General features: G+C 40.1%; 1 protein-coding gene across 2 annotated transcripts in view; it reads right to left on the reverse strand.

Moving 5' to 3' along the window:
• NSUN2 (NOP2/Sun RNA methyltransferase 2) overlaps positions 1-14,019 on the reverse strand; it is a 257,469-nt gene that overhangs the window by 50,803 nt on the left and 192,647 nt on the right. For both annotated transcript variants that reach the window (XM_029590002.1, XM_029590001.1), the window contains exon 13: positions 3,616-3,779. In XM_029590002.1, the coding sequence (XP_029445862.1) occupies positions 3,616-3,779 (164 nt within the window). The remainder of the gene's footprint in view (positions 1-3,615; positions 3,780-14,019) is intronic.

A 14,019-nucleotide genomic window follows, 5' to 3' on the forward strand; every position in this document is an offset into this window, starting at 1 on the left:
AAAACTCAACTCTTCCTGCCTATGGCACTTTTTTCAGGTTCAGATTGTCTCCCTCTGTTCTCCACAGCACCAGAATTGTTGTGCCCGTTGGCAACAGGTTAGGTGCCTGTGGGTTTAGTAAAGTTCGGGAGCAGCCTGTAGCTACATATTCACCCATGTGTGAGGACTACCATCTTGCTTGTCCTAGGAGAAAGCAGAGTTGCTTACCTGTATCAGGTGTTCTCCTAGGACAGCAGGATGGTAGCCATCACGAAACCCTCCCACCACTCCGTGGAGTTGGGTTTCTCCTATGGTTTTTTTGTTTTTTTTTTCGGAATTCTATGTTACGAGACTGAAGAGGAACCTCATGTGGACGCGTGGATAGTGGCATGCTGGACATACTCAGTGTGCCAGTCAAAGTTTCTAGAAGCTTTGACAAAAGTTTTCCGTGCTGGGGTCCATCTGATGTCACCCATGTGTGAGGACTAACATCCTGCTGTCCTAGGAAAACACCTATTACAGGTAAGCAACTCTAGTTTCCTGCCATGCCAACCACAGTTGATTTATTATACAGCGACACTTTTATCTGGATAAGAACTTAGATAAATCAGGTGCATTCTGAGGTGGGGCAGACTTATCTGGATCTCTTAACTGGATAATGCTGATATCTAGCATTATCTGGATAAGCCTTGTCATGCCGTGAAGCAGACCTAGCGTTATCTGGATAAACATATTAATAACTGATTTATCTGGGTATATTCTAAGTTATTCAGAGAAGTTTATCCAGATAACTGGACTTCCTGCAGCTGAATATTGACCTCTAAATTGTTTTTTTTTCTATATTTCATGTTTGATTTTATTTCAGACTCCATTTTGAGTCTTTTAGGGAAAAGCGGATTAGAAGACAGACTATAGTTTCCATCAGCTACAAAATGAATTATATGAAATTAATTCACAAAAATGATATAACAAATGCATACAAGCACAGAAACTTTGTCATTGTGGAAACAATACCTCATCCCTAAAGGAATAAAAATGAGAAATGCAGAAGGCCCTTCTATTTTCCTACAGCTCTTGCTGTTCCCTTGATGCTCTCCGCACCTAAATTATGCCTTCCCTTTTACTTACGTTCATGTGCATATTTTTCCATCTCACATTTATTTATTTATTTATTTATAAATAAATAAATAAGAACTTGTAATCTTTCCCCCATCATATCTGTTTTGTAGATTGCTTAATGCCTTTCACAATGTTCCCATCTGCCCTGTGAACCTTGCTTCAAATTACTTCATCCTCACTTTATCTGTTCTACACACAACAGTCCTGAGGAATTACCTTTCCCCTTTGTGGAATTTCCTTCCAATTCTCATTTATCCTCAAAACTTTACTCTCTTCATCCTGCATGCCCTCTAAGAACAGAAGAACAAACGCCATGTGTGGTCAAGGAATCTAGCATAGCAGGGTTTAAAAGTGTTTTGAACAGGTTCATGGAGGAAAAGTCCACAAACAATTAGCAGCCAAGTAAACTTGGAAGAGCCCGAGCTTATCCCTGGGGTCTGCAGGGTACTGGCCACTGTGGGAGACAGGATGCTGGTTTCTTTGGACACTGGTTTGACCCAGCACGGCACTTCTTATTTTCTTAGTTGCTTAGAATCATCACCATCAAAGAACGTTTCTGCTGTGGGTATGTCCCCAACATCCTCCTCGATAAAGATGGAAGCTAAGAGTTCTTTTAATTTTCTGCTATAGCCTTATCCTCCCTGAGCACCCCTTTTACACCTTTGTCATCTAAAGGTCCAGTTAACTCCCTCACAGGCTTTCAGCCTTAAATGTACTTGGAAACATTTTTATTATTGATTTTTTACCTTTATGAAAAAATTATTTTCAAATTCATTTTTGGCCACTTTTATTATGTTTCACATCTAAACTGCCAGTGCTTATGTTCTTCCCTATTTTCCACATTTGGGTTTGCTTTCCATTTATTGAAACGTGTACTTTTGGCTTTAAGTCATGCTGGCAGTTGTTTGGTCTTCCTTCAACCTTTTTTAATCCATGGAAAATATATTTTGTCTGGGCTTCCAAGATGGTATGTTTAAACAATGTCCACACCTCATCCAAACTTTTAACCTCGGTAACTGCTCCTTTTAGTTTAATCCCATCTTCCTCTTTCCTTGAACTTCTTTCTCCCTTCTCCCCACAACCAATTGTGTATATTTTGGGAGTCTGATTTTCAACAATCTGTGTATGAGCATAAGTCAGCACAGGTAAAATTACAGCAGTATTTTATAAACTGTGTGGCGGGAACTGCAGTTTATAAAATAGTGCATATTCCTGCCCCAAAAGTATGTGTTTCAGTATGCGTGTATGTCTGTACTACAGGGAAACCTTTTCTATTCTTATCTATTTCACAAAAGTATGCACACATATTTGTAACTGTGTGTGTGTGTAATAATGCAAGCAGATATTTTATAAAGTATGTGGGTACTCACCAATACCTCCACCAATTAACTCAGATCTTTACTAGTTTACCTACACCCTCCTTCACCCTGAACCCTTACTTGCTCACTCAGACCTCCCACTTAAAAATTGACAAAAGACAAGTGTGATTTCAATTGTGAGAGTCAATAAGCAGGTCTAAAAGTGCACAGAGAAGTTCAGTAATATATGCATATATACCACTTGTAAAATAGTAACTTGGGTGTGAACTTTCGAACTCTGCCCCAGAATGCCCCTAAATCGCCCCTTTCTTTTCCCTTTCACATTTATGTGTGACACTGTTAGTATGCGTGTACTTCAGGCTTTTGCAAAATACTACTTATACACGTACAAGCTACTTAAGTACAAAACTTCCAGTTTTTCTCGAATAAACCTTCTGAAAATTCACACCTATATCCATTCTTAATTTTTTTTCCTTATTTTTATGGTTGTATTTTTGTTTTGTTTTTATGCAATGTTTTGCATATTAATGGTTATACACCAAACTGGGCGACCTCACTGAGAGGCAAATAAAGCAGAGAAGAATGAAAGAACAGACTCAGAGAAGTGGTCTCTCCATCACAGAAGCTAAAAAGATTCTAAGCAGATAGTTTCAAACAGCTCTGCATCCCCTTAACAGCAAAGGAACTTCTTCAAGCGATAACCTCAGCCTACGGATGTGAAAAGTGATGTGACCCATCAGTAAGATAATGATATACTTTTCAGTGGAATAGATCTATGATTCATTCCCCCCTCCTAGCATATTGCATTATTCTAATATATCTAGCATAATGGCTTATGATTTCCTATTCCATTTTCAACTCTTGCAAATCAGTAAAATAATTTTTCAACACACACTTATAAAGCAGTGTTTTTCAGGAGACATCAGACTCAGGGCTCTTGATTAATATCTTAATTTGCCTTTCCTTTAACGGCACCTTCACTGATCGTAATCAACGTGAACAAAACTTTACCAGGACACTTGCCTTTTATTTTTTAAAAAAACTTCTTGCAGTAGTCAATTAAAATCATCATTAGAATGCATAATTCAATGTCAGTTTTGCCTGGAACACAAAAATATCCTAGTACAAACTGGCTGAGAATGTGTTCTCGAACTATTTCATTACTGAAGAGAAATCAACCGAAAGCATGGATCCTTACCCACACACCCCATCCTTTTTACTTGCATCACCCTCTGAGTTTGCTGTCTCTTTAGCTTCTACCGTCTCCTCAGGCTTGATAGCAGTCTCTTCTTCAGCAGTGATCTCCTCTGCTACCGTCAGCACATCTGCCGCCAGTGGCACACGAGGTGCCTTCCGCAGGAGCTGTTGCAGAGTAAAAGAATCACAAGCTGTACACAAAGGCAAGGAGTCATTTATTTACTTATTTCCTTATATCTATGTATCGCCTCCCCTAACATCTGCTCAAGGCGATTTACAATCTGCAAATCACAAACAGGTACATAATACTTCCTGAAAAACAAAACATTTATTTCATATCAATGCGTAATTCTTCATATTAAGCAATATCAACATTTAAATGACAGGTCCTTCTAATTCAGTGCTGTGCTACTGCTCTCAGCAGAGCCTTGGGCATGAGTTCTACACCCATAGCAAAACATTGTTTAAAAAGGGTTCCAGACAAGACAGTTATGTCTCAGCACATTCACATTTTAGGGTGAATATATAAAGAACTTTTCCTCAGTCAATATTAGAGCTAAATCAAACTAGGGTAGTTCGCTCTCCAGGGCTAATTCATCCTGCTGTCTAAGGAGAACACCGTTTACAGTAAGCAAACATGGTTTCTCCATCGACAAGCAGGGCTAAATTAGCCATGACACGAGTGGAGTCCTAAGTTGAGAATTGCAGCAGAGCACTTACTAGAAAATAACCCAGACCCAACCATGAAGAGTAGAATACTGGTGAACAGACTACACCAAACTGCTGGTCCAAAAATACTCTCTCTTCTGGATAAGTTATCTAGACAGCAGTGGGACTTACAGATGACCAAGTTGAAGCTCTCAGGAGAACAACAAAAATGTATGGCTCTGACCTGATAAGCCCTGATGAAGTCTGTAACTGGAAAGCCAACGAATGCACAGCAATGTGAGATACAGCCTGCTAGCCAGCTGGACAAGGAACGAATGGCTACTGCTATCCAAAGACCAATGGTTTTGTAGAACACAGACAGCTGAGAAGTCTGACAATGTAAAACACTGATAAGATAGGCGAAGAGAGAATTTGAAAAGAAGTTGGTCATAGAGGCAAAAAATCATAATAAAAACTTTTTAAAATACATCCAAATAATAAGATCAGATATGCCATACTGGGTAAGACCAAGGGTCCGAATGCAAACTGGTTGATGGACAGAAGACAATGTGTGATGGTAAATGGAACTTACTCTGAAGAGAGAGCTGAGTTAAATGGAGTGCCGAAAGGATTGGTGTTGGGACCGGTCCTGTTCAATATCTTTGTGAGTGACATTGCGGATGGGATAGAAGGTAAGGTTTGTCTTTTTGCGGATGATACTAAGATCTGCAACAGAGTGAACATGCCGGAAGGAGTGGAGAGAATGAGATGGGATTTAAGGAAGTTGGAAGAGTGGTTGAAGATATGGAAGCTGAGATTCAATGCCAAGAAGTGCAGAGTCATGCATATGGGATGTGGAAATCTGAAAGAACTGTATTTGATGGGGGGTGAAGGTCTGATGTGCACGGAACAGGAGAGAGACCTTGGGGTGATAGTGTCTAACGATCTAAAGTCGGTGAAACAATGTGACAAGGTGATAGCTAAAGCCAAAAGAATGCTGGGCTACATAGAGAGAGGAATATCTAGTAAGAGAAAAGAAGTGAGGATCCCCTTGTACAGGGCCTTGGTGAGGCCTCACCTGGAGTACTGTGCTCGATTCTGGAGACCGTATCTCTGAAGGGACAGAGATAGGATGGAGGCGGTCCAGAGAAGGGCGACCAAAAAAGTGGATGGTCTTCATAAAATGAGTTATGAGGAGAGATTGAAGAACCAAAATATGAATACCCTGGAGGAGAGGAGGAGCAGGGGTGATATGATACAGACTCAGATACTTGAAAGGTTTTAATGATTCATGGTCAACAACAAACCTTTTCCATTGGAAAAAAATCAGTAGAACTAGGGATCACGATTTGAAACTCCAGGGAAGAAGACTCAGAACCAATGTCAGGAAGTATTTCTTCATGGAGAGGGTGGTGGATGCCTGGAATGCCCTTCTGGAGGAAGTGGTGAAGACTAAAACTGTGAAGGATTTCAAAGGGGCATGAGATCCATAAAGGCTAGAGGATGGGAATGAAGAGAAGAGCCATGGGGGTGGCTTGCTGGAATGGAGGCCTCTACTTGGTGATTACTACCCTTATTCAATAAGCCTTCACACGGTTAATGCAACTCCAACATTGCTCTCTGATTCAACGGCAAGGGGAAATGTGGAACAGAGGATTTGCATTCAGACAACAACCAACAAGGACTGGGCTGAAGTACACAGTCTGGGTATACAAATAAGCGTGGGGGTAGCTTGCTTATTGCGGCGGTTACTACCCTAAACCAATTAAGCCTGATACATCACTTTGAATGCATATACAGCATTGCTCTCTGCTTCAATGGCAGGGGGAAATGTGGAGAAGAGGATTTACATTCAGACAACATCCAACAAGACATTGATCTGTGCAGTCTGGGTAAACAAACATCGGGATAACTTGCTTGATGCGGCGGTTACTACCCTTAACCATTAAGCCTTATGCTCACTTTTGATGCAACTCCAACATTACTCTCTGCATCAATGGCAAGGGGTGGCAGGAAATTTGAATCAAACAGTTACCAACAAGAGCCCCGAACTTGGTGGTCGGCGAAACAGATACGTATGGGAAAATAAGTGTGGGAGCTTGCTGGGCAGACTGGATGGGCTTTTTCTGCAGTCATTTCTATGTATCCTGTTATCAACAGTGGCCAATCCAAGTTGCAAGGAGCTGGAAAATACCTAAACATTAAACAGATCCCATGCTACTAATGCCGTCAACAAGCAGTGGCTATTCCCTATTTATTAATAACAGTTTACAGATTTCTCCTCCAGGAACTTATCCAAAACTTTTGTAAACCCAGCTACACTAATTACCTTAACCATATCCTCTGGCAATGAATTCCATAGCTTAATTGTGTGTTGAGTGAAAAATAATTTTCTCCAATTTGTTTTAAATGTGCTATTTAAAAACTTCATGGGGTGCCTTAGTCTTTGTATTATCCCAAAGATTAAATAACCAATTCACATTTACCTGTTCTAGTCCTCATGATTTTTTAGACCTCTATCATATGCCCCCCTCAGCAGTCTCTTCTCCAAGCTGAACAGCCCTAACCTCTAGCTTTTCCTCATAGGGGAGCCATTCCAAGTCCTTTATTATTTTGGTAGCCCTTCTCTGTATTTTCCAGTGCAACTACATCATTTTTGAGATGTGGCAACCAGAACTGAACAGAGTATTCAAGCTGTAGTCACAAAGGCATTATGACACTCTCAGTTTTATTCACCATTCCCTTCCTAATAATTCTGTTTGCCTTTTTGATTGCCACAGCACAATGAGCCGATGATTTCTATGTATTATCATCTATGACACCTAGATCTATTTCCTGGGTCGTAACTCCTAACATGGAACCTAACCGTGTAACTTACAGCATTGGTTATTTTTCCTCCCTAAATGCATTGATCTTGCACTTGTCCACATTATATTTCATCTGCCATATGGAAGGCCAATCTTTCATTCTCGCAAGGTCCTTCTGCAATATCACAAACTGCTTGTGATTTAACTACTCTAAATACTTTTCTGCCATCTGCAAATTTGATCACCTTACTCATTGTACACTTTTCCAGATCATTTATAAAAGATAGTACAGACCCCTGATGCACTCCACTGTTTACTTTTTGCCACTGTGAAACAAACTATTTAATCCTACTGTTTCCTGTCTTTTAACCAGTTTGCAATCCATAAAAGGGCATAACCTCTTATCCCATGACTTTTTAGTTGTCTTAGAAGCCTCTCATGAGGGACTTTGTCAAACGCTTTCTGAAAATCCAAGTACATATCTACTGGTTTCACCTTTATCCACATGTTTATTCACCCCTTCACAAAAATGTAGCAGATGTGTGAGGCAAGCCTTCCCTTGGGTAAATCCATACTGGCTGTGTCCCATCAACCACGTCTATCTATATGCTCTGTGATTTTATTCTTTATAATAGTTTCCACGATTTTTCCCAGCACTGAAGTCAGGCTCACTGGTCTATAGTTTCCCGGATCACCTCTGAAGCTTTTTTTTCTAAATATCAGGGTTACACTGGCCACCTTCCCGTTTTCAGATACAACAGATTATTTTATTGAGAGGTTAAAAATTACTTGTAATAGGTCTGAAATTTCATTTTTGTATTCCTTCAGAACCCTGGGATGTATGTCATCTGGTCCAGGTGATTTGCTACTCTTCAGTTCGTCAATCTGGCCTATTACAACTTCCAGCTTCATCATGATTTGGTCCAGCTCATCTGAATTATCACCCTTGAAAACTATCTCCAGAACCAGTATCTCCTCAACATCCTTCTCAGTAAACACCGAAGCGAAGAATTAATTTAATATTTCCGCGATGGCGTTATCTTCCCTAAGTACCCTTTGACACCCCCCCCCCCCGATCAACTACCGGGCCAACCGACTCCCTCGTAGGTTTCCTGCTTCAGATATATTTTAAAAAGTTTTTATTATAAGTTTTTGCCTCTAAGTCCAACTTCTTTTCAATTTCTCTCAGCCTGTCTTATCAATGTTTTACATTTAACTTGCCAATGCTTATAATTTTTCTTATTTTCTTCAGATGGATCCTTCTTCCAATTTTTGAAGGAAGAACTTTTGCTAAAATATCCTCTTTCACTGCACCTTTTAACCATACTGGCAACTGGTTGGTTTTCCTTCTACCTTTCCTAATACGTGGAATATATCTGGACTGTGCTTCTAAGATTTTAATTTTTTTTAAACAATCTCCACAATTGTTGTACACTCAACCTTTATAGCTATATCTTTCAGTTTTTTCTATTTTTTTCATTTTATCAAAGTTTCCCTTTTGAAATTTAGTACTAGAGTGAAGATTTACTTATTGTCCCCCTGGCAGTCATTATTTCAAATCTGATCATGTTATGATCACTTTTGCCAAACAGCACCACCACTGTTACCTCTCTCGCTAAATCCTGCGCTCCACTAAGAATTAGATCTAAAATAGCTCCCTCTCTTGTCTGTTCCTGAACCTATTTCTCCATAAAACTGTCATTTATTCCTCCTAGGAACTTTATTTCTCTAACATGTCCTGATGTTACATTTATCCAATCAATATTGGGGTAATTGAAATCTCCCATTATTACTCCATTACCAATTTGGTTAGGTTCCATAATTTCTCTTAGCATTTCATAGTCTGTCTTATTTTGGCCAGGTGGACGGTAGTATACTCCTATCGCTATACTCTTCCCCAACACACATGGGATTTCTACCCATAAAGGTTCTATTGTGCATTTAGTCTCTTGCAAGGTCTTTATCTTGTTGGAGTTTATGCCATCCCGGATACAAAATGCCACCCCCTCACCAAGTTGTTCCTCCCTATCATTGCGATATAATTTGTATCCTTGGTATAGCACTATCCCATTGGTTATCCTCCTTCCACATTATCTTTGAGATGCCAATTAAGTCTATCTCATCATTTACTGCAATACACTAACTCTTTCATCTTACTACTTAGACCTCTGGCTTGACACACAAACATTTCATATTTGTATTTATCCCTGTCAACTGAAAAGCAGGTTATTTGGAGTCTTTTAGCACAGGTGGTTCTTTACTTATAGGCACATGGTCTACTTCTGCTTTTACTGGACCCTCTCTGTTGTGATGCCCTAACTCTCCTGCTTCATTAGTATCCTTTGAAGATACCTCCCTGCGAACCATGCGGCTTTCCCCTTTATTCTAGTTTAAAAGCTGCTCTCCTTTTCAAAGGTTAGCACCAGCAGCCTGGTTCCACCCTGGTTAAGCTGGAGCCCATCCCTTCGGAAAAGACTCTTCCTTCCCCAAAAGGTTCTCCAGTCCCTTACAAAACTGAATCCCTCTTCCTTGTACCATTGTCTCATCTACGCATTGAGACTCCAGAGCTCTGCCTGCCTGTGGAGACCTGTGCGTGGAACAGGGAGCATTTCAGATCATGTACCATTAAGTTGCTGGACTTCAGCTTTTTACCTAAAAAACCAGAACCTCCCTCCCATATTTTCCTATGTTGTTGGTGCCAAATGTACTATGACAGCCGGATCCTCCCCAGCACTGTCTAAAATCCTATTGTTGTGGCGCATACAAGCCCCCATCACAGACATGAAAATAGTCAAGAAGCAGTGAAATACTTTTTCACGTCACACATGAAGTCATTCTTATTATGTTAAGGTTTTTTTTTTTTATCTTTGATCATAACCAGTTTTGTAAGTACTAATAACATTATAATATCAGCCTGTGAGGGAATTGGTTGGCCAATAGATGATCGAGGGGTTAAAGGGGTATTTAGGGAAGATAAGGCCATCGTGGAAAGCGTAAATGAATTCATTGCTTCGGTGTTTACTAACGATGATGTTGGGGAGATCCCACTGGAGACCGTTTTCAAGGGTGATGATTCAGATGAACTTAACCAAATCACAGTGAACCTGGAAGATGTAATAGACTTGATCAACAAACTGAAGAGTAGCATATCACTGGATCAGATGGTATAGACCCCAGGGTTCTTAAGGAACTCAAGAATGAAATTTCAGACCTATTATTAGTAATTTGTAACTTATTAAAATAATCCATTGTACCTGAACACTAGAGGGTGGCCAATATAACCTTGATATTTAAAAAGGGCTCCAGGGTGATGTGGAAAACTATTCCTTAAAGGTTGCAGAAAAGTCACGAAGTACCGTTGAGTTATCAAAGTTACAGAATATGGTTAATGTTAACATCATTTGTTTTCTCATTTGGACCACCTTGGATGTCCCATTTGCATTTTGAGAGGAAGTCATTCCTTCATCAATAAGTGTTTGAGCTTGTTCCTCCCGAAGCTTGTGGCATATGGTTCTATTCTTGCTATCCTTCTCATCTTTAAGAATACAAAGCAGTTGAGTTTCTCCCCATTTTACAAAGGCTGTTCAGGGCATTGTTCTGGGAAAACACCCCTTATTTCACCATGACGTTTTTCAAAGCAGCAAGGTGGATGAATACTCAGAAGCCAATGGAGTGCTACCCTCTAGCTTTTTAGTTGCCCAAAGATCTTCACTAATTTGTTGGTAGTTCCAGAAGCATGCTTAGACCGATGGGGAATATGTATCTGCTCATTTCTATATAAATAGTTGGTGTCGAGATCTGATAAACCCTTTTAGCCCTCAGCCCTTAACATTATCACTTCAGGACGTGGATAGATTCAGTAAAGGAAGGTACGTACTTCCCATCAGATCAGATCAGTGATACTTCTTTTGAGCCACATGGTGGCAAGAGGGCTTGTAGTCTTAACACCCCTACCTGATAGCTCTTCTTCTTCCGCTGTCACTGGATTCAGTCATGTCACACCTGTTACACTTTATAGTTTCCACAATAATGAATATGTCCATGCATAGCTAACCTTGTTGGTCCAGGGAATGTTCTCCTCTTCGAGTTTTTCCCATATCCGGTGTCACTGGATCCTTTTGCTCATGGGCAATAGTCTATTACAGAACACATTCTTTCCAGATAAATCTCATGGAACTGCAAACCATTCTGGTTTGCACTAGAGATACTCTCCCATTTCAAGGAACAGGATAGTTGATACAAACCAATATTTAAATAGTAGTCTATGAAAATATGTAAGGAGGTACAGGATCCATGACCCTCTGCTGACAGTCTGAGCAGATTAGGTATTAGCTTTTGGTTGCCAGGCCTCCCTTCATGGAACAGTCCTTCCCAGAGACCCCAACTGATTAGTGGATGACCTTCTCAGGGTCTTCCAACCTAATAGATGGGCTGTCATTTTGAAAGGACTGCAGTTGCTGACTCATCTTGTTGAAGCAATGGCAACCTCACACACCACCTTCTAGAAGACTGAATACTTGGTTCCAATCTTACACAGCAAATTTAAATCTGGCCAGGCCCTTTCTGGTTAACATGGGAGGCATACCTGCTATTTTGTGTTTTTCAACATTTGCACTTAGTGGCAAGACCCTTCAGAAAGTTCTTTAAGTTTAGGATAGCTTTTCCTCATGAACCTAATCAGGGTGGTGTTTTTCTCATATTTCAACCTATAGCTGTCTTCCTTCTGAAACCTCCAAGAGTTGAGTAAAGCAGGAAAAAGGTCATTCTGTTCTTTGAGACATCCCTCCCTCAACCTGGTGGTAAGGGGTTCAATGCTCAATTTCCTCTTCTCACTGTTCAGAGAGGTCCAGAACATCTTCTGTTTCTCAAGGAGGCCATACCCAAAGAGGAGTATGGATTTAGATGGCAGATATTTTCATCTGGTTACTAGGCAGGACTTTATTTTTCCTTTCATTAGTTCTATCAAGGATCTGTATCAGTACATCTCCTTTTGCCAGCAAGTATCAATGCTTCAGTGAGACTGCCGCCTTACTGCTGCCACAGCTTGCTTCTTCCAAATACAGGAAATTCTCTTTATTCTTGAATATCACCATTTATGGGAGCTTTGCTGGCATTCAAATCCTCCAGTTTTGAGACCTTCTGTCTTATGCACCCTCAAGGTCGAGTTGCTAAATTTGGTCTCTTGAAGAATCTTACCTAGAAGGTGGTGTGTGAGGTTGCCATTGCTTCAACAAGATGAGTCAGCAACTGCAGTCCTTTCAAAATACAAGGGGGCACCACACCCATCTTGAATTTCTCCTCAAGTGGTCTCTGTTCTTCACCAAAGTTATGCCACATGCACTGAGGACAGAAGGCCCTTCAGAAGGCCCTTCAGTTGTCCCTCAGTGAGAGGGCTGTGTGATATTACTGGGGGAGAGCTCTACCACATTAAATAAGAGCATAAGAAGTTACTATACTAGATCAGATGATGGGTCTATGAAGCCCAGCATCCTGTTACCAACAGTGGCAAATCCAGCTCACAAGTACTTGGCAAGTACCCAAACATTAAATAGATCCCATGTAGTAAAGCCAGTAATAAGCAGTGGCTATTCCCTAAGTCAACTTGATTAATAAGAGTTTATGGACTTCTCCTCCAGGAACTTATCCAAACCTTTTTTAAACACAGTTACACTAACTTCCTTAACCACATCTTCTGGCAATGAGTTCCACAGCTTACTTGTGTGTTGAGTGTGAAATAATTTTCTCTGATTTGTTTTAATTGTGCTATTTTCAAACTTCATGGAGTGTCCCCTAGTCCTTGTATTATCTGAAAGAATAAATAACCGATTCACATTTATCCATTCAAATCCTTTCATGATCTTACAGACTTCTCTTATATCCCCCCTCAGCCATCTCTTCTCAAAGCTAAACAGCCCTAATCTTTTTAGCCTTTCCTTATAGGGGAGCTGTTCCATCCCCTTTATTATTTTAATTGCCCTTCTGTGCACTTTCTCCAGTGCAACTGTATCTTTTTTGAGATGCAGTGACCAGAATTGCACACAGTACTTGAGGTGCAATCTCACCATGGAACAATACAGAGACATTATGACATTCTCTGTTTTATTCACCATTCCCCCTTCTAATAATAACTAACATTCTGTTTGCTTTTTTGATCACTGTGGCACACTGAGCCAACAGTTTTAATGTATTATCCACTATAATGCTGCAGTGGGTGGAAGGAATGAGGTATTTGTCTTGCAGTCTGCATCACACAAACATACTAAGAAAATGACACCTGACTGGCTGACATGAAAATATTTTCTGACTAAGGTTGCATCTTCGTGTGTGTGTATGTGTATACTTGACTTTGAAAGGCTAGTGTAGGCTGTAACAGGAAGAGCTGTGGGAGGAGAAGGGAGGGGGGCCACCTAACAGCCCAAAATCCTGTAATTTCTTTAAGCAATATTGTGTATCCATTATCTTTTTCAAAGCAAGCTACAGCTGACCTTGTATTATAACACATGAATCTAATTTGTTCTTGTTTTTTCTCTCTCACATCCTCATTTGCCATTTTTAAAACATGTTGCTATCTTGTCTGATCTTAATTTTCACACAGAAATGAGGCCTATCTGAGCACAGGAAATTCAGCTCAAGCACAAAGCTGCACTCTAATAACTATAAACCATTATAACTATATTTTCTCTCTCATATGGGACTAAATTAACTCTTTGTTTCTTTTATAACTAATACAGATGCCTAGATCTTTTTCCTGGGTGGTAACTCCTGATATAGAACCTAACATCATATAATTACAGCGAGGGTTATTTTTCCCTATGTGCATCACCTTGCACTTGTCCACATTAAATTTCATCTACCATATGGATGCTGAATCTTCCAGTCTCGCAAGGTCCTCCTGCAAATTTTCACAATCCTTTTGGGATTTATTTACTCTGAATAATTTTGTGTCGTCT

This window comes from Rhinatrema bivittatum, chromosome 2 (assembly GCF_901001135.1).
Source record: "Rhinatrema bivittatum chromosome 2, aRhiBiv1.1, whole genome shotgun sequence".
In the NCBI taxonomy this organism is placed as follows: Eukaryota; Metazoa; Chordata; class Amphibia; order Gymnophiona; family Rhinatrematidae; genus Rhinatrema; species Rhinatrema bivittatum.